This window comes from Eumetopias jubatus, unplaced genomic scaffold (assembly GCF_037043125.1).
Source record: "Eumetopias jubatus isolate StellerSeaLion01/CBP00866 unplaced genomic scaffold, mEumJub1_p1.0 scaffold_15, whole genome shotgun sequence".
Lineage (NCBI taxonomy): Eukaryota > Metazoa > Chordata > Mammalia > Carnivora > Otariidae > Eumetopias > Eumetopias jubatus.
The window spans coordinates 18841160-18863136 of record NW_028274821.1 but is presented as its reverse complement, the minus strand read 5'-3'; the positions used below and the strand labels follow the sequence as shown (position 1 = coordinate 18863136).

Here is a 21977-nt window from a genome sequence, read left to right as displayed (position 1 = left end):
AAATCATACATGTCATGCATATAGGTGTCATATTAAGATTCACAGACCCGTACTAAAAGATACCATATAGGCATTGTTTAAAATGACCTTTATTTGGGTTCTAACTACAACTGAGGGTAAATACGTTAGTGTCACTTTCAACTAAAAATATAATTCTAAGGGGAAGGGAGTGGGGGGATGGGTTAGCCTGGTGATGGGTATTAAAGAGGGCACGTTCTGCGTGGAGCACTGGGTGTTATACGAAAACAATGAATCATGGAACACTAAATCAAGAACTAATGATGTAATGTATGGTGATTAACATAATAAAAATTTTTTAAAAAATCAATCCATAAAGAAAATTAGCAAACTAATAAAACCAAATAAAAATACAGACTCAATATTTTAAAAATGTAATTCTAAATCCTTCATATTATATGCACAGTTGGTGTGTCATCTTTAATATATTCCAAGTAGATCTTTCTGCAGAAAGTCTCCTACTTCAAACAAAAATAAAACTCAATCTTTAGGAAGCTCCTAATTGGAAATTGGCCTAGATTCAGAATGGTTACATTAATTTCAAGAGGCTATCTGTCCTCAGTCTCCCTAAACATCATCCATCCATAAAACAATCCCTTCTAGAATACACCATAATGCTAACAGATAAGACTAGTATTTAGGCAATCTCAAGACAGATAATGAAATGTAATGTTGCTGGTAAAGACTAGAAATGCCCCAAGAATGAAGAGAAAAGGGACTCTGAGTGGGCAGAAAATTCAGGAAGGTTCGTACAAGAGATGAGACTTAAACAAGCTTGAGGAATGAGTAAAACTGGAACAGGCAGATGGACTTGGCTACAAGTGTAAGCACAGTATGTATAAAAGACAGGAAATTAATGCCGTTCGATGGTAACGGGGAAATGGAGTGGTGACAGGTAGTATAAGGCTTTGAAACCGACACAGAAAAGACTGGAATCAATGCAGCAAACACTTTTTAGGCTTTGAGGTTAAAAAAGTCATAATGTGAGGCTTCAAGTTACTATTTGCATGAACCCAAATCTCTCCAGACTGACAATAAACTGAAATTCCAACAGCTCACAGGAGAGTATCACCAGAGGTTATTATCACCCAACTGAAGTGAAGAACAGGAGTACGAAAAAGTCTAAGTAAAAGCAAATGGTCAGTCAAAATGAAATCTAATGAGCAATTATGTAGTACAAAATATTCAACAATTTCTAAATATGCTTACCTCCAAAGACATGAGAATTTCACCAGTTGGCTTCTTAGTTGTTATCTTTTTTTTATACAGTTCTTTATACTGCTTCATTTTTTGCCTGTGTTCTCTAATATGCTTCCATGACCACATCCGTAACCGGGGGCAGACATTTACTTCAAGAACACTGTGTATAGCATAAGCCCACCTAGTTAAAAAACAAAAACAAACCCTACACTGAACACCTTCAAGCCAACAGTATGAAATATAAAATTGCTTCTACTCCAAAACAGCATACATAGTACAGAGACTATACTTAGTACACCATTTTCAAAGTCTGGTACTATCTGAGCACTTGATTTTCCCCAGCTCTGTTTGTATTAAGACTATATTAATCATTAATCTTATCTCTTTCCTGAGTGAAAACAAGCAAAATCACTGAATTTTGTTACAAAAAATATAGCTCTACAGAAAGACTATTGAAGTACTACTGGGCAAATAGCACTTCAGTAACCTGACTAGTAATTAAGAGTCAACTAAAAGAGTAATTGCAACTTCTAGAAAACAGCAAGAGCTTAATAAACGGAATAACAGGACTTCTAAATTTTAAAAAGGGGCTGTACTTTTACAGACTCACATAACCTGATTTTTGACTTTAATCACATAGGTTTAACATATCTAATACGAAAGTTTGATTTTTTTTAACAAGACATTACCAGACACAAACTAGGATATAGTTTTTAATAATCCCAAAAATACAGTTAATTAATGGTATTTTAGTACCTCCATTTTTGTGTTTAAAAAAAAAATCCCTTAATTAACATAATAAGCAAAAGCCATAAATCAAATGACAATTTGTATCTGCCCTTAAAGAGTATCTTAAAAAATTACTCTTAAAGTCAATAAATTCACTTTTAAACTGTATTTTATAAATCTTAAAATTTTTTTAGATCAAGCAATTCTACTTCTGGGTCTTTATCTGAAGAAAACAAAAATACTAGCACAAAAAGATGTATGTTCCCTGATATTAAATGCAGCATTTTTTTTTTAAAGATTTTAATTTATTTATTTGACAGAGAGAGACACAGCAAGAGAGGGAACACAAGCAGGGGGAGTGGGAGAGGGAGAAGCAGGCCTCCCGCAGAGCAGGGAGCCCAATGTGGGGCTCAATCCCAGGACCCTAGGACCACGACCTAAGCCGAAGGCAGATGCTTAACAACTGAGCCACCCAGGAGCCCCTGCAGCATTATTTTAATACAGTAGTCAAGATACAAAAACCACCTACATGTCCATCAATAAATGAATGGATAAAGAAAATACGATAGTTATACAATGGAATATTATTCACTCATAAAAAGGAATGAAATCTTACTATCTGTGACAACATTATGCTAAGTGAAATTAGCCAAAGAAAGATAAACACAGTATGATCTCAGTTACATATGGTATCTTAAAAACAAAAAAACTGAGCTCACAGATACAGAAAACAGACTGGTGGTTGACAGAGGTGAGGCACAGGCAGTGAGTGAAATGGGTGAAGAGGATTAAATGTTCAAACTTCTAGTTATAAAATAAGTAAGTAATAGGATATAATGTACAGCATGGTCACAATAGTTAATACTATACTGCATATTTGAAAGTTGCTAAGATATTTTATAAGTTCTAAAGAAAAAAATCTGTTCTTGGGGCCCCTGGGTGGCTCAGTTGGTTAGGTGACTGCCTTCGGCTCAGGTCATGATCCTGGAGTCCTGGGATCGAGTCTCGCATCGGGCTCCCTGCTCAGCGGGGAATCTGCTTCTCCCTCTGACCTTACCCCATCTTGTGCTCTCTCTCTCAAATAAATAAAATTAAAATATATTAAAAAAAAATCTGTCCTTATATACGGTGATGGATTGTTAACTAGGCTTATTATGGTGATCAGTTTACAACATATACAAATATCAAATCACTACATTATAAACCTGAAACTAATATGTCAAATTATACCTCAATTAAAAAAAAAATATAAGTCATTTTACCAGTCTCTGGCATGATAGTGAAGAGGTACATCAGGTTTGAATTTCCTATATGGCAGGTTTTGCGTCATCATATCAACTGATTCAAGAAGCTCCATAACACTGAAATACTGAAGAATGAAAAAAATTAAGGCTCTTAAATGTTTCAGATTTTTTGTTCAATTGTTAAAAAAATTAAATTATTGACTTTTTAAAGGAAATGTTACAATGTAACATTGTGTTTGAAATACTTTTAAAATCTTAGTTCTGCTTTTATCAAATTATAACTCAATTTAAAATTTCATTTAAAAAAAATCACCTGTGGTTTATTAAGTTCAATTGCTATGTCATGTAACTCAACATCCAGGTTTATCTTGGGGGCAGAAAAGTCAAAATCTGATCGCCGATTCATCTGAAGTTTGGCATTAGCAGATATGGGGCGAAACACTGAAAAATATAAATTTTAAAAAGTTAAACTGAGTTATATTTCAGAGTCCCAAAACACTAAGGGGATGAAGTGGAAAATATTTTCATTTCTTATACTCTTTTTACTTTCCCAGATTTCCACACTGCTGTAATTTGGTCAGATGAACTGTCTTTTAATTAATAAAGAGTATTCTTTTATCTTTTTCCTACCTATAATTTGTATTTTAAGTAAATGAAGACTAAGTAAACTCCCCCTCAAAACACCAACATAACCCTTAAAAGCAGGAATAATCTCTAAAAGGCAAAAATAGTATAATAAAATAATCTTAATAAAAATACAGTTTAAAGGAATTACATTAAAAATGCCAAGGGAAAAAAGACTGTATTTGACCACTGACTTCCATTATAGTGTTATAATTTCTGAACTTCTGATCAGTTTCTATGTATCCATCTGTCCCATTTTAACTTGTAAAAGGAGAAGTGAGATGAGTGAGTTAACCCAGGATAACCTTCTTGGCTCAACCCATAGTCTAAAATGGATTAAACTCAACCCTTTATATTTAGTGCCAAAAAGAGTAAGAATATTCTTGCAGAGGGAGACAAACAATAGCAGAATCTATACCAAGATCAACTATTAAATTATAAGCTAATCTATATAAAAACATAGTATGTTCCTCTTGTTTTAATCATTCCCAAGGCACAGCACTTAGTTTTTTTACACACTGAGCATTCAAATATACTGTGAACTTGAGTAGAACAAGAAGATACTCAACAAATGGAGACTGGTTAAATTCATCATGATACATCTATAAAGTACCATAGAGTGAAAAATAAGAAAAATTTATATATACCTAAGTGGAAGGAAATAGTAAAAGAAAGTTTAGGGGCGCTTAGGTGGCACAGTCAGTTAGGGGTCCAACTCTTGGTTTCAGCTCAGGTCGTGATCTCAGGGTTGTGAGATGGAGCCCCACGGTGGGCTCTGCATGGAGTTCTCCCTCTCCCTCTGCCTCTCCCCCCACATCCTCCCTCTCTCTAAATAAATACATCTTTTAAAGGAAGAAAGTTTAAAAAGTATATGTACATAGCAATAATATCACTATCTGAAAAATAAAATTATTCCTCTCCCCGAGCTTTCTTATGTTACACATACAAGACTACACGATCCCCTATAACCTTCCTGGTTGCAATCTCTATCCATCCCTAGGTTACAACCTCTCCTAGGTCTGATTTTAGCTCCTGGCAACTCTAATTTCCAAGTGATTTCAACATACAAATAATCTTTCCAAAACCAAATCCTCTCAGAACCTTGGACTTCTCCACCCTTACTTGATCCACTAGATCTTATCATACTTATATGCTAGACCTCTCCATAAGCTCAGTCTCAAGCATCCAACTCTCCTAACACCACCACCTATCTCTCTAGTACTCCAATACCAAAACTTCAGGTCCCGTGGGACCTATCATTCATTGATCCTTTATCTTTTCTTTGTCTTTCACCTCCACTTCATGTCCTCAGGACCCTCCCTACCCTATTAAAATTCTATAATCAGTTATTCTAATCATCCCCTGCATTCACTCTTCACTCCTCTGTCTTCTCACTTTGTCAGTACTTACCAGGCCAAACTCTAATTCTGGATAAAAACCCTCTCCATTTACTCTACACCTGTAACCTACCTAAGAAATTGAATTTGCTTAGGGAAAAAAAAAAAAAAAAAAAACCCAAAACCAAAAACGTACACAATCACACAGATTGGTCTCACTTTAATGTCATAAATCCTAAAAGTCCTCAATGTTGCTGAGCAGTCATATAGTATTTAGTCCAGGATAGGGACCAAATGCATACCATAGTGTGTTTTTATACAACCAATGAACTAGGAATGATTTTTACACCTTTATAGGGTTGTTTAAAAGAAACAAAGGAAAATATGTGACAGAGGCTATATATGGCCTTAAAATTGAAAACTTTTTACTATGTGGCCTTTTATAAAACAAAAAAACTGCCCAGCCCCAACTCTAGCCCAGTGGCTCTCAAATTCATCAAAATTACCAGGAAAGCTTATTAAAACAGATTGCCAAGGCTCACTCTCAGAAGTTCTGATTCAGTATGTCTGGAATGGGCCCTAGGATTTCTACTTCTAACAAGTTTCCAAGTAATACTGATGTTGCTAGTCTGAACCATACTCTGAGAACACCACTCTAGTCAATTCACTCTGTTCACCTACATGACTATTTCATAGCCTCTCTTCCCTCCAAAAACCCCCAACACCTCAGGTATTAAAAAATAAGAGCTCATAAGAGAAATTCCATAAACTCCTCTTACCATCTCTACTGTCTAACGTTAGGACTTCTCTCTTATGCCAAAATCTGTCCTTTAAATGAACTAATCATGTTCCTTTGTGTGGCAGAGCACTCCACTTGTGCATGAGATCCTATCCCCCTTCACCCATATCCCATAAATTATTGCTTCTCTCTCTTGCTTCGTTTTTCATATTCTACAGATCATTCCGATCTCAGCCTATAAACTGTTGTCTCTCCCATTAAATAAAGAACAAACAAAAAAAGCCTTTAGTCTGGGACGCCTAGGTGGCTCAGTTGTCAAGCATCTGCCTTTGGCTCAGGTCATGATCCCAGCACCCTGGGATCAAGTTCCACATGGAGGTCCCTGCTCAGCTGGGAGTCTGCTTCTCCCTGTACCTGCCACTCTGCCTGCTTGTATTCTCTCTGACAAATAAATAAAAATTAAAAAAAAAAAAAAAGCCTTTAGTCCTTCCCTCTCCAGCAGGTATATACCAGTTATCAATTTATCTGTGAATTCCAAATTCATCCTTCACTGCTTAATCTAAAAGCTAGATTTGGGCCCTTTAACTATTTTTTTTTCTTTACCAGCTAGCATAATGCTAGACACTGGAGAGAGACTGCAGAGGAGTTCTGCTTCTCGGTTCTAATGGGCTCGTTCCAGACTCTTGCAGTATCGGGACTTTTCCACCACCCAGATGCTACCAAGTGGGTCCTACAGAAGGCAGCTCCTCGAGCATGACAGATTTCTTCAGCACTAGCCTGCTGAGGTACACGACAGCTAGCAGCAGCTGGCAACTTCTCCCAGCACCCTAAGGCAATTTTGCAGTGAAGTGCCTCCTATGAGCAACTCCTCATGAGAGATGTTAAAGTTCCTGAGGGCAAATTTCCAACAAGTTCAGTGGCCTGGCACCAGAGAGACTTTTCCTGGCAGTCAGTGAGCCCTGGTCATGTCCTTTCCAACAGGGTCTAGATCCCAGTGTTGAGGCAGGCAGACCCTGTTCTTTGGGCACTCCATCTTAGTCCTAGGGTAGGGGCAGTTCCTTCTATTATTCTTATATTCTTTAGAGTTCTATTTTTTATTAGCCAATCCCTTGTTACTCCAATCCTGTGATAGTAATTCTTTATATTAAACTTCCCCTGCTCAAATTACTGTGTAGTTTCTCCGTCACCAGACCCTCACTAATGGAGCAGGAAATGATAGTAGGGCAAAGGAGAAATCAGTCAAACCTAAAGTGATAGATAGGAAAATCATCAACACACATGAAAGGCAATCTCATCTGTTCTTAATGTTTCCTTTTAGGAAAAAAATCTAGAAAATAAAATATCCATTTCAAGGCTTTGAATTGGTTTCAAGAGTGAAAACAAGAAGAGTCACTTCAAAGGTGCCTGGCTGGCTCAGTTGGTTGAACACCCAACTCCTGGTTTCAGCTCAGGTCATGATTTCAGGTGGTGAGATCAAACCAGCTTTGAGCTCCATGCTCGGTAGCCTGAGGCTCCATGCTCAGTGGGGAGTCTGCTCCAGAGTCTCTCTCTCTACCTCTCTCCCGTGCCCATCCCCCACCTTGTGCACATGTGAGCCCTCTCAAATAAATAAATCTTTAAAAAAATAAATAAGGCCACGTCAGGAAATTAATAAAGTATCAACATGAAGGTAGAAGAATACAGAAAAGAATCACTGGTTGATGACATCAGACAACCAAATCCAATAAATGAGTTATCTATCCATCGATCAGTTTTATTGAGAGCCTATAGGGCAAAAAAATAGTACTACTTTCGATTTGAAATTTTACTCATTTCTGATTATAAAAGTACTACATGTTCATTTCAGAAAATTTGGAGTCAGAAAAAAGTATGAAGAAAAATTTTTAAATATACATTTCTAAAATAGTAAGATCACACTACAGACTATAGCAGCTACTAGCCTTATTAAATTGTATTTGCCATGTAAAATGTCTTTAAAAGATTATAATTATTACTGAATAATCCTTAAAGATTTACCACATTTATTACATCCTCTCTTGTTGGACACTTTTCTCTCTTATAGTTTCAAAATATAGCAAAAAGCTCCCCAACAATGAATGGCATAGAACAGAGAACTAGTTTTTTTCGTGCACATATACCTTGAATTATATGACAAAAATCAACATGAAACATCACAGTGACATTATCATTGTTCATTTAAATTTATACTGATTACTTTAATTGCATGTATTTTATAAAATGTACTTACCAAAATCATAACCTTTTGGAACAATATTTCCATTGACAATGCCCTTCTTCAAGCTGTCCTAGTAAAAGACAAACTGCTTTTATTTATATTCATGCCAATATATCTTTACAAAATCCTATTATATACAAAAAAATGTTTTAAAGCAATTTAAAAAATAAATAACTCAAACTTAGGAGGACTTAGCTATGGAAAATATTGAAGTGGTTAAACAATATCCCATTAAACTACTACTACTAAAGAATAATTTGTGAACTATTTAGATAGATAGTGTGTGTTTTTACATATTTGTGTACAGGCACATATATAAAATCTCACAAAATTCAACATCCACTTGTGATAAAGAATCTCAAGAAAGTGGGTAATAAGGGAAATATACCTTAACATAATAAAGGCCATATATGACAAACCCACAGCTAACATGCTCAACAGTTAAAAACTGAAAACTCTTCCTCTAAGATCAGGAACAAGACAAAGATGCCCACTCTTGCCACTTTTATTCAGCATATTCAGAAGTCCAAGCCAGAGCAATTAAGAATAAAAGGCATCCAAATTGGAAAAGAAGTAAAACTGTCACTGTTTGTAGATGACATGACATTCTATATAGAAAACCCTGACGACTCCACCAAAAACTGTTAGAATAAATGAATTCAATCAAATTGCAGGATACCAAATTAATATACAGAATTCTGCATTTCTGTATAGTAATAATGCTGTAGCAGAAAGAGAAATTAACAATCCAATTTACAATTACATCAAAAAGAATAAAATACCTAGGAATAAATTTAACCAAGGAAGTCAGTCAGAGAAAGACAAATACCATATGACCACACTCATATGTAAAATTTAAGAAACAAAACAGATGAACATAGGTGAAGGGGTGAAAAAAAAAAAAGGGCGGGGAGGCAAACCATAAAACACTTAACAGAGAACAAACTGAGGGTTGCTAGAGGGAAGGTGAGTGGGGATGGGCTAAATAGATGATGGGAATTAAGGAGGGCACTTGTGATCAGCATTGGGTGTTACACATGAGTGATGAATCATTAAATTCTACTTTTTTTTTAAAGATTTTATTTGAGAGAGAGAGATAGCGAGAGAGAGCATGATTAGGGAGGAGAGGGAGAAGCAGGCTCCCCGCTGAGCAAGGAGCCCAATACGGGACCTGAGCTGAAGGCAGATACTTAACCGACTGAGCCACCCAGGCGCCCTGCTAAATTCTAGTTCTGAAACCAATATTACACTGTATCTTAACCCACTAGAATTTAAATAAAAACTTTAAAAAAGAAAATTAACTGAAACTACTATAAAGAAATTTGTTACTCACATTTCGTAACTTTAGGTAATTAAAACAATAAAGTATTTGAAATAAAATAATTTAACCAACGAAGTAAAGCTTTGTACACCAAAAACTGTTAGAAATTGAAGATGCAAAAAAATGGCAATATATTCCATGCTCTATACTGCAAGAAATAAACCTGTTAAAAAGTCCATACTACCCAAAGAAATCTATAAATTCAACGCAATCTCTATCAAATTTCCAATGGCATTATTCAAAGAAATAGAACAAATGACCCTAATGTGTGTATGAAACCACAAAAGGCCCTGAATAACCAAAGTAATCTTGAGAAAGAACAAACCTGGAGCTATTACAAGGCTTGATTTCAAATTTTTTTTTTAAGATTTAATTTATTTATTTGAGAGAGAGAATGAGATAGAGAGCGAGCATGAGAGGGGGGAGGGTCAGAGGGAGAAGCAGACTCCCTGCTGAGCAGGGAGCCCGATGTGGGACTCGATCCCGGGACTCCAGGATCATGACCTGAGCCGAAGGCAGTCACCTAACCAACTGAGCCACTCAGGCGCCCTTGATTTCAAATTATATTACAAAGCTGTAATAATCAAAACAGTATGGCACTGGCATAAAAACAGGTACACATAGCAATAAAGAGCCCTGAAATATACCCATGCATATATGATCAATTAAATTACAACAAGGAAGTCAAAAATATATAATGAGGAAAGGAGAGTCTCTTCACTATGTGGTGTTTGGAAAACTGGACAGCCACATGCAAGAGAATGAAACTGGACCAATACCCTACACCATACACAAAAATTAACTTAAAATAGATTAAAAAACTTGAATGTAAGCCCTGAAACCATACAACTCCTAAAACAAAACATAGGAAGTAGGTTCCTTGAAACTGGTCTTGGCAATGATATTTTGGATTTGACACCAAAAGTAAAGTCAACAAAAGAAAAAAAATAAACAAATGGAACTACATCAAACTAAAAAATATCTGCACAGCAAAGGAAACCATCAACATAATGAAAAGGCAAACTACTGAATAGGAGAAAATATTTGCAAATCATTTATCTGATAAGGGGTCATTATCCAAAATACATAAAGAACTCATACAACCCAATTTCAGAACAACTTAAAAACTGGAGAGGAACTGAAGAGATATTTTTCAAACATACAGATAGCCAACAGGTACATGAAAAGGTACTCAACACAATTATCAGGGAAATCACAAATCAAAAGCATGAGCTATCACCTGTTAAAATGGTTATTATTAAAAAAAACAACAACAAGAAATAACAAGTGTTGGCAAGGATGTGGAGAAAAGGAAATTCCTATGCACTACTGGTGGAAATGTAAACTGATGCAATCCCCTATGGAAAAACAGTATGAAGGTCCTCAAGAAATTAAAAGAACTACCATACGATCCAGCAATTCCACTTCTAAATATTTATTAAAAGAAAAACATGAACTAGAAAAGATACATGCACCTCCATGTTCAATGCAGCATTAATTACAATAGCCAAGATATGGAAACCACCTAAATATCCATGGATAGATGGATAAAGAAAATATACTCTCACACACACACACACACACACACACACACACACACACACACACACTATTCAGCCATTAAAAAGGAAATCTTGCCATTTGCAACAAGGATGAAATTTGACGGCCTTATGCTAAGTGAAATAAGTCAGACAAATACCATCTGACCTCACTTATATGTGGAATACTTTAAAAAAAATAAACAAAAAGAAGCCAAGCTCATACTCACATATAGAGAACAGACCGATGTCTGTCTGAGGTGGAGTGAGAGATATGCAAAATGTGTAAAGGGAGTCAAAAGGTTAAGAACTTCTAGTTATACACTAAGTCAGTCATGGAAATGTATGTATTGTACAGCATGGCAACTACAGTTAACAATACTGTACTGCATATTTCAACGTTGCTCAGAGAGTAAATCTTAAAAGTACTCATCCAAAGAAAAAGTTCCGTAATTAACTATGTATGGTAATGGATGTGAGACCTACTGTGATCATTTCACATTATGTACAGATACTGAACCATTACAGTGCACACATAAGACTAATATATACTAATGCTGCATGTCAATTACACAAAAAAAGATCTATACATGTTTGTGTACAGGCACATATATATTCACTTATTTCTGTAAATTTTAATGGATTTTGCCTAGGAAAAAAGACCACAGACTAGAGTATGTTAATAAATGATAATGAATAAAACCTTATGCAAAATAGGATACCAACAAAGGTGTACATACACATATCAAAAAGATTTACTTACCAATGATTCATCATAATCATTAAGGTAAAACAACTGAGACTTCACATTCCAATAGGCAAAAAGGTTATCCAATCGGATTAACTGAAAATAAATCAAATTTATTACATGTCTCGTTTTCTTCTTTAACATATGCTATTTTCAGAAGTCTCAAATAATTGAGTCATATGATAGACTTAAGCAAGTAAACACAATTCACAGAAATCCTTATCTATATATGTTACCATTCGCCTTTCTAAGTCTCTTTTGTCTGGATTGACAAAATATTTTACCTTACAAAATAGTTTCTCAGTTTCATCATGTAAACACGGAACCCAGTTTTGATCAGTTGTCTAAAAAGAAAAGTAAAAAACAGTGAAAATATTATTTACATGTGAAATGGCAGACTGATAAATTGTACCAACCATGCCCTTGACCAATTTCCCATAAAAATGTTCTTGAAAACATTCAGTGAAAGAATATTAACTGACTACAAGAAAGCCTTTGCTTTCAAAGGGCTCACTGCTGAATGAAAAAGCAAACAAGTAAACAAGCAATTACAAATAGGTTAAGTGCAGGTGGGGGGATGGGTTAGCCTGGTGATGGGTATTAAAGAGGGCACATACTGAATGGAGCACTGGGTGTTATACACGAACAATGAATCATGGAACACTGCATCAAAAACTAATGATGGGGCGCCTGGGTGGCTCAGTTGGTTAAGCGACTGCCTTCGGCTCAGGTCATGATCCTGGAGTCCTGGGATCGAGCCCCACATCGGGCTCCCTGCTCAGCAGGGAGTCTGCTTCTCCCTCTGACCCTCTTCCCTCTCATGCTCTCTATCTCTCATTCTCTCTCAAATAAATAAATAAAATCTTAAAAAAGAAACTAATGATGTATGGTAATTAACATAACAAAAAAATAGGTAAATGCCACCTTAGAGGTTAAATACACAGTTCTCAGAATAAGTGATGTCCAATATATGATATACGAATAGAAACTGTTGATTTTAAGGTCAGTAGGGAATATGATTCAGAGTAGGAAAATATGCAAATATGCAAAACGTTCAGGGAACTGAAGAAGCCTCATATGGCCAGAGAACATAAAGCAAAGAGGTGAAACCAGATGTTACCCAGGGTCAGATTACAAAGCGATTATAAACTATTTTAAAACAAAACTACTGACTTTATTCCAATAATAATGAGAAGCCACTGAGGTGAATTAAGTGTTTAGATGCTTATTCTACAAAGACGGTTTTCATTTTTTGGTAGAGAACTGAAGAGATGACAAAAGTTTTCAAACTTGAGTGTGCATCAAAATCACCTGGAGGGCTTTCTAAAACTTAGGTTGCTGGGTCCCCACCTGAGTTTCTAACTGAATAGGTCTGGGCTAGGACACCAGTTTCCAAGGTCTCCCAAAGGTGATGGTCAGTACCACTGCTGTCACAGTTACCCATTATTTCCACATTGCCACAGCCAATGGCTAATTTCTCCATCCTTATTTTTCAAACTTACAGCAGCATTTGACAGTTTATCCCACCCGACTTCATTCAATAACTTTTCATTTGGTTTTTTACTTATTTTGGTTGTAGTGGATCCATGTTTTAAGAAAAAAATTATACACAAAAACCCAATGGATACAACAAATAAAAGCAGGTAATGAAATACTACACAGCAATTAAACTGAATTATGTATAGCAACACAAGCAAATGTCAAAAACACTGTGACGAGAAAAATGAAAATCTATAGAAAAAATCACATAAAATATTACTTAGAATGTTTATCTCTGAGAGAAGGGTGAAGAGTAGAAAACAAAATAGACATAAACTTTAATCCTAACAGTTTATTCTTTAAAATAAAGTATTTAAAACTTAAACCAAATGACAAATTCCACAACTGTCCATTCTGGACACAAGCCAGTGTTTCATAATCCTCTATTTGCTCTTAGGCTTTAAAAATTCATCAGTTTGTAAAACTGGACAGGAAGAGAGTTTGCCACAGTATTAATAACGGTGGTGAGGAAATGAGTGATGTTTCTTTATGCTTTTCATGACTTATCAAAGTTTCTGAAATAAACATTCATCACTTTTACTTTCTACTTATTTAAGCAATGTATTTTTAAGAAAAAAAGTATCAAATGCTCTAATTTGCAAATAGGCCCTCCTATTTTAAACTAAATTTGATTATCAACCATTTTTTGAAATGCTGAACTACCTACTCCCAATTCCAATACAGCCTATGCAATTTCTGTACTAATTCTATAGAGACAACTACTTCTGATGCTGGCACACAAACAGTAATTAATAGTTAGATGAACTATACTACACAATTAAATAGGGTTAAATTTCTTTTCAAAGTACCTGCATGCTGAGATTTTGAAGGGAAATACCAAATGACAGTGGGTTGTCTCGATTTGTGATCTAAAGAGGAAAGAGCAAATTTTACTCAGACTTCTAGTAGTTAAAATTCACTTTATCAAAGAAGTTCATTTTCTGGGAAATATTCTATTTCAAACATTCAAAACCATTTTTCTACTTTCTACAACTTTTAATCCTATATTTTTCCAAATACTAATTAAAATATCAAGTATCAATTATTGTACAATAAATCTGCATATTTTTCAGTTTATAAAAAAAGCTTATTGGTAAGTTGACCTCACAATAGTACTTGAGAAGTTAATAATTTTGCGTTTCAGAGAGAATACAGGATCTATTTGAGATAATCTAAATCTAGCTCTACTGATTCCTACACCAGTGTAATTTCCAGGAGGTAAATATAAGGAATTTTAAAAATATACAACTGCTAAATTCATAGTGCCCAACTATCAAAGATGACTGTTAATATAAAAAAGCATTTTCCTTCATTATCTGATTTTTGAACATTTTAGGAAAGTGTAATCAAGGCAGTAAACACTGCAAATTAAAACTATAATTACAGAAAAGAAAGATCAAGTCATTTTCAGCTCTGTGTCCCTCCACTTCTCATCATCAGTGGTTGACCACTACAAAGCAGATGTCAACAAACAATAAAACATAAACATAAAAAAAAGTTTCACCTATTAAAATACTTACATCATCCTCATAACGAATATGGATGTTGGAAATTTTCACTTGAAGATTTTTTATGATCTGAGTAATTAATTTTTCTGTAAAAGTGTCCTGTTTCTCCACCCGAAGTTTTTCTACAATAGCAAATATTTTTTTTTAACTTGAATGAAAAATACACTGTATAAGTATTCACATTTCGAGGTAACATAAACATCACCGTGTTAAAGAAAAAAATCTGTATTTGTAAACAAAACACTAAGAGCCTGCTTTCCCTGAGTCTTCCACACCAATAAACTTTCAAAGGCAACCAAACAGTTTTAAAAAATTTTTTTTAATGAAACTAAAGCCAACCATGTAAAACTTACTGCCATTAAATTTTACAACTTCTGTTAACTATACCTAAGTACGTAAAAATTTGGAAAACAATGAAGATTATTAGATAAGAATTATAATGGGCTTAATTTAGAAAAGCCAGTAACAGCAGGAGGTAGGCATCTCCCTTAAAATTAGTGATACTATCATAAGTTGTATGTAGTTTGATGTTTAAAATAGTTAACTATGCGTCTCTTCCTGATGAACCCAACATGAAGATATAAGATTCTTTCTCTTTCTCCTTTCAAGGGAACGAAGTTCATCATTTGTCTCATTTTCTAAAAAAGCTATTAACTGTTTCCGGTTTCAAAACTTTCCAGGAGAATAGAAAGAATAAAGAATAAAGGATTGAGGCTCCTAATTTCTTTTTTTAACATGTCTTTGAGGGGCTCCTGGATGGCTCAGTCCGCTGAGCATCCAATTCTTGATTTCGGCTCCAGTCATGACCTCAGGGGTCCGGGGATCAAGCTCTGCACTGGGCTCTGTGCTCAGAGTCTGCCCAAGGATTCTCTCTCCTCTCCCGATGCCCCTCCCCCTGCTCTATCTCCAAGATAAATAGATAAATCTTTGAAAAACATATGCCTTTGATTAACAAGTTACTATACCCTTTTCCCCCATTTGAAAATGCCAATGAGAACTATCTCATTTCCTATTTCTAGTCCTGTTCCACCTGTACATACATATTACCTGTCTTTTCTTCTAATGACCTACTACTCCCTAATTCAACTGGCCCAAGAGGACAAGCTGATGAAGATATATTTACATCAAATCCAAGATTCAGTGAACAGATCAGTAAATACCTTAACTATAAAAGGACTTTAGAATTAATAAAATATAAGCTCTTTGAAGACAGGATTTTGACCTTTGATTACCACCACATCCTAACAAAATCCTTTACTCTATGAATCTACTCATTCGATTCAATGCAAAATCTTCCTTTCCCCTTCCTTTTCCCCATCCATCCACTACATCCAGTAGTCTCCTTCCAAATTCCTTATCCTGCTCAGATTCCATAACCTATTATTTCACCAACTCTTTAAACTCTTTTGTTCTTTTTTCTCATTTTCCTCACAGAGGAAAAGCTCCAACTCTGAATAAACCCAACTATCTACTTTTTAAAGTTTTATTTATTTGACAGAGAGAGACACAGCAAGAGCGGGAACACAAGCAGGGGGAGTGGGAGAGGGAGAAGCAGGCTTCCTGCAGAGCAGGAGCCCGATGCGGGGCTCGATCCCAGGACCCTGGGATCATGACCTGAGCCGAAGGCAGATGCATAACGACTGAGCCACCCAGGCGCCCCCCCAACTATCTACTTTTTACATAAACATATTTACACCTTGCCAGTTAAGGACAGGAGGAGACAAATCACAACAGGAGAGACTGTAATGACTGTAAATTAGGTACCACCAACTTCACCCCAACAGCAACCTTACATTTCTCCATTCCACTTGGTCACACGCTCGGTAACAATTATCTCAAAATTCTTTTGGATTCTCCTCAAAGGTCTAATGACCCTTCCACTGCTCTCTTTACTCTGAGAGGACCTCACCTCCAACTTTGGAAGATCCTGTAATCATCACTCAAGGACCCATGATATGCATGACATGAATAAAATGGTTTCTTTATCCTCACTTTACCTGATACCTCGTTAAGATCTAACACATTCTTTGCTTCCTAAAACACTCTTTTCCCATGAAATTATAATCTCCCAATTTCTACTTATCTAATCACTCTTTCTTGATCTTCTTTTTCTGTGTTCCTCCTCTAATACAATCATTAAATGCTGGATGTCCTTAAGGCTCAGTCCCACGATTGCTTCTATTCTCCTTCTACACTTCTGCTTCAGGGAATCTCATCTGCACTTTATAGCTTCAACTATCCTCCTAATGTTGGTAACTCACAATTGTATATTAAAGTAGAAAGTGAGATATATTCAGAGAAATATATAGAGAAATTGATACATTCAATAAACTAATAGATCAGTATGGCTAGAACAAAGAATAGAAGAGAAAGAGGTGGGGCCAGTAACGAGGCTGAAGAGGTAGACAGAATTCAAATCCTATGAACTTTTATGTGTCACGCTGAACAGTTTAAACTTCTACCTGATGATAAGCTATCACTAATGAATTTTAAGCATAAATATTTCTATTTTAGACCTACATAAAAATAGGAGGGATTTCTGATTAAACATGGTGGATTGTTATCCATTTCTTCACTTCTCAGTAAAACCCCACTAATGCAAAAGTTAAAAATAGACAAATCCCCAAGGCCAAAAGAAAAAATATAGGAAGCAAAATAGGTAAGAGATACCCTCAAAATTTTAGAAGCTGGAAGGCAGACAGTCTTAACCTACTTAGAAGATGAAGAAATTCAATCCTAAATGCCTATAGTCATGCCAATAATAAAAATGAGACAAAAACCAGAACCCTGGAAAGATTCAGAAACTAGAGTCCTCATGGGGCGCTTGGGTGGCTCAGTTGGTTAAGCGTCTGCCTTCAGCTCAAGTCATGATCCCCAACGTCAGGCTCCCTGCTCAGCAGGGCGTCTGCTGCTCCCCTTGCTTGTGCTCTCTCACTCGCTCTCCCTCTCTCAAATGAGTAAAATCTTAAAGGAAAAAAACAGAGTCCTCAGAAAAGAAATGGCAAGGAGAGGATGATAATAAAAGGATTAGCTTAAATCTGTTTAATTAGTAGGCAGACTTCCAGGTATCTTCCCTCTCCTAGTCCACATAGCCAAGCAACTATCCCTTTCCCATTCTAGTGCGAACGAAGAATTTATTGTAAAGAAAATAAACGCAACTATAGACTCTGAAACTATGTACTTAAAGATACAGGGAAGGAAGATCCATCACATCGAAACCAGACATATTAAAAAGTTCTATGTAAAAAATAAATATAATTACACCCACATTCATCTACTATTGCCAAGTAAATAAACACATGTAATCAGAGTATATATACTATTTGGCTCAGTAGTAAGCACTGAGATGTAGCCATGATAATTTAAACAATGAATACTGATTTAACCAAGCATGCAATTATACTGCAAAGACAGAAAAATGGGTCGACCTTATAGTCTGTAAATCAAGTAATAGAGGTGTAATCACCTTATGCAGCAATACAGAGATAAACACAAGAAACACCTTAAAACTTGAAAGTGGGTCTATATGGAGTAGGCTTAGGGTCTAAGCCAGAAGACAGAATTTTTTTGTTTTAATTATGGGTACTATATTACTTAATAACTTTTAAAGCTATATATATTATTTTGATAAGATGAAAATGACTTTTAAAAGGCAAAAACCTAGGAGACTTAGCAAAGGAAGGACTGAAAGAGAGGATTCTGGGGAAAATGGCAGAATAGAAAACACCAAGAATCTGTTTTCCTAGTTAGGTAACAACTGAATAGGTGAAATGTGCCTAATGTAAATATTCTGAAACTCTGGAACCCTGTGAGGACTTGCAACTTGCAGAGGAAGGCTTGAAAGTAAACTAAACTTCATTTACATCAATATTAGCTCTTAACACAGTAGCAGCTCTCCACGCCCTATTCTCAGGCCCATGGCAGTCAGCTGTGCACTTACTCCTGGAGTGGCTTGCACTCAACTTGCCGGAGCCAAGGTGGGAAAAAAAGGACCCATCCTCCAAATATTTGGAGATCTGTAGTCTAAAGGCTGATTACTGCTCCTGATCAAAGATAGAAGGATGGTCCATGGTTGCTGCACCTTTCTCCACTGTTGCAAGCCCCTTCCTCTCCAGCTGATGTGACATCCAGGGCATTTAAAGGACTCGCAACCTTTTTTATTTTTGCCCCCCCATTCATTATTCTCCTCTCCTCTTTTGTGAGCAAAAGATTAAAGACTAGGACATTCAAAAGCAACTCCATACACAGGAAAAATAAGAATGTAACCACACATGTTCAGGGAAAGGAATAGACTCAGGCTTAGAAAAGACCTGAGAATACCTTACATTTACACCTCAGGCTGATCCTTGGACTAGGACATCCTATAATAATGAAAAATAACCAAAAACATTTAAAAAAAAAAAAACAGAAAACCATAGGAATAGGGGTGAATTTCATTTCCACAGGTATCACATTATTATATCCAAATATCCAGATTTTAATGAGAAATCACAAGGCATACAAAGAAACAGGAAGATATGGCCCAAAGGACAAAAAAATAAGTTTACAAAACTATTCCCTAAAAAGATCTGATGACAGATCTACTTTTTTTTTTTTTTTTAAGGATTTCATTTATTTGAGAGAGAGTGCAAGCAAGAGAGCACGAGTGGCATGAGGAGCAAAGGGAGAAGTCCTCAATCCCAGGACTCTGGGATCATGAGCTGACCCAAAGGCAGACACTTAACCCACTGAGCCACTCAGGCACCCCTCTACTAGACAGACTTTAAAACAAGTATCACATAGATGCTCAAGAACTGAAGGAAGGTGTAGAGAACGTCAAGAAAATAATATTATCAACGAAATAGAAATATCTATAAAGAGACAGAAAACCTAAGAAGAAACCAAACAAAAATTCAGCAGGAGAAAAGTACCATACCTAAAAGGAAAAACTCTCCATAGGGATGCAAAGGCAGATGTCAATCGGCAGAAGAATTAACAAACTTGAAAACAGAAAAAAAAACAGAAACAAAAACAAAACCTGAATTTGAGGAACAGAAAAAACGTGGAAGAAAAGTGAACAGAGCCTAAGGGACACCTGTGGGACACCAAGTGGACCAACATATACATTGTGGGGGTCCCAGAAGGAAAAAAGACAGAAATGGTGGGAGAGAATATGTGAAGGAATACTGGCTGAGGTATGCCTGTCTGGCTTAGTCAGTGGAGCGTGTGACTCTTGATATTGGGGTTGTGAGTTTGAACCCCACATTGGGTGTAGAGATTACAAAGACAGGGGGAAGGGAAGAGAGGGCGAAGGGAAGAGACGGCGAAGGGAAGAGAGGGCGAAGGGAAGAGAGGGCGAAGGGAAGAGAGGGCGAAGGGAAGGACGCGACCAAAACTCTCCTGACAAATAAAAGCCCTGGAACTGATGGCTTACCTGATCAATTCTGCCTAATACTTAAAGAAAACATCAATCCTCTTCAAACTCAAAAAATAAATAAATAAAGGAATACTTCCAAACTCAATGTATGAGGTCAGCATTAATCTGATACTGAAACCACACAGACACTACAAGAAAACTACAGATCAATATTCCTGATATTGATGCAAATAATAAAATGCCAACAAACAAAATTCAACAACACATTAAAAAGATTATACACCATGACTCACAATTTATTGGTACAACGGAAGGATGCTAGACACATAAAAATCAATGTAATACACCACATTTACCAAATAAAAAAAATGTATGATCATCTCAACTGATGAAGCAGCAGCATTTGACAAATTTCAATACCCTTTCATAATAAAAACTGTCAACAAATTAGGACTAGAAGGAAAATATCTCAACATAATAAAGATCATCCAGAAAAAGCCCACAGCAATCATCATGCTTAATGGAAAGGATGAAAGCTTTTCCTCGAAAATCAGAAAAACAGCAAAAATTTCCAGTTTTGTCACTTTTATTCAGCATAATACTTACTGGAAGGTACAGCCAGCGTAAATTATGCAAGAAAAAAGAAATCAGAAAGGAATAAGTAAAATTATCTCTGTTCACAGACAATATGATCTTATATTAAGAAAATCCTAGGGGCGCCTGGGTGGCTCAGTTGGTTAGGCAACTGCCTTCAGCTCAGGTCATGATCCTGGAGTCCTGGGATCGAGTCCCACATCGGGCTCCCTGCTCAACGGGGAGTCTGCTTCTCCCTCTGACCCTCCCCCCTTCATGCTCTCTCTCTCTCATTCTCTCTCTCAAATAAATAAAAAAAATCTTTAAAAAAAAAAAGAAAATCCTAACTACCCAACAAAACAACCATTAAAACTAGTAAATGAACTCAGCAAAGTAGCAGGGCACAACGTCAAAAAAAAAAAATCAATTGCGGGGGTGCCTCGGTGGCACAGTCGGTTGGGCATCTGACTCTTGATTTCAGCTCAGGTTATGATCTCAGAGTCCTGAGATTGAGCCCTGTGTTGGGCTCCATGCTGAACACAGAGCCTGCTTGGGATGCTTTCTTTCCCCATCCCTCTGTCCCTCCGCAATCTCACATGCAAGTGCTCAAACTCTCGCTCTCTCTCAAAAAAAAGAAAAGAAAAAATCAATTGCATATACAGTCCCTAACAATGAAAAATCTCAACAGGAAATTACAGAAACAATTCCCTTTACAACAGCATCAAAAAGAATAAAATAACTTAGAGATTAACGTAACCAAGTAGGTAAAACACATTCCAAGTTCATGGATTGGAAAACAACATGTCAATACTGCCCAAAGCAATCTATAGAGTCAAAGCAAACCTTATCAAAATTCCAATTATACTTTCTGCAGAAATAGAAATCCACAGCCTAAAATTCATATGGAATCTCAAGAGACTCCCAAAGAGCAAAAAACCATCTTGAAAAAGCAGAACAAAACTGAAAAACAAACTTCCTGATTTCAAAATTTACAACACAGCTCCAGTAATCAAAACAGTGTGGTACTGCCATACAGACAGACATACAGACAAATGAAATAGAACTGAGCACACAGAATAAACCCTTGCACATACGGTCAAATGATTTTTGATAAGGGGCCAAGACTATTCAATCAGGAATGGACAGTTGTTTTAATAAACAATGTTGGGAAAACTGCATATCAAGATATCCACAGCAAGAGAATAAAGCTGTACCCTTATCTAAGAACATACACAAAAATTAACTTAAAATGGATCTAAGATTTAAA

General features: G+C 36.1%; 1 protein-coding gene across 2 annotated transcripts in view; it reads right to left on the bottom strand.

Annotated features, from left to right (window-relative positions):
• The window catches only part of VPS13A (vacuolar protein sorting 13 homolog A), a 266873-nt gene that overhangs the window by 216619 nt on the left and 28277 nt on the right, over positions 1–21977 (bottom strand). For both annotated transcript variants that reach the window (XM_028090366.2, XM_028090367.2), the window contains exons 6-13: positions 14794–14903; positions 14083–14142; positions 12019–12078; positions 11750–11830; positions 8140–8197; positions 3505–3632; positions 3210–3316; positions 1228–1399 (exon numbers count right to left, since the gene is read on the bottom strand). In XM_028090366.2, coding sequence (XP_027946167.1) covers positions 1228–1399; positions 3210–3316; positions 3505–3632; positions 8140–8197; positions 11750–11830; positions 12019–12078; positions 14083–14142; positions 14794–14903 — 776 coding nt within the window. The remainder of the gene's footprint in view (positions 1–1227; positions 1400–3209; positions 3317–3504; positions 3633–8139; positions 8198–11749; positions 11831–12018; positions 12079–14082; positions 14143–14793; positions 14904–21977) is intronic.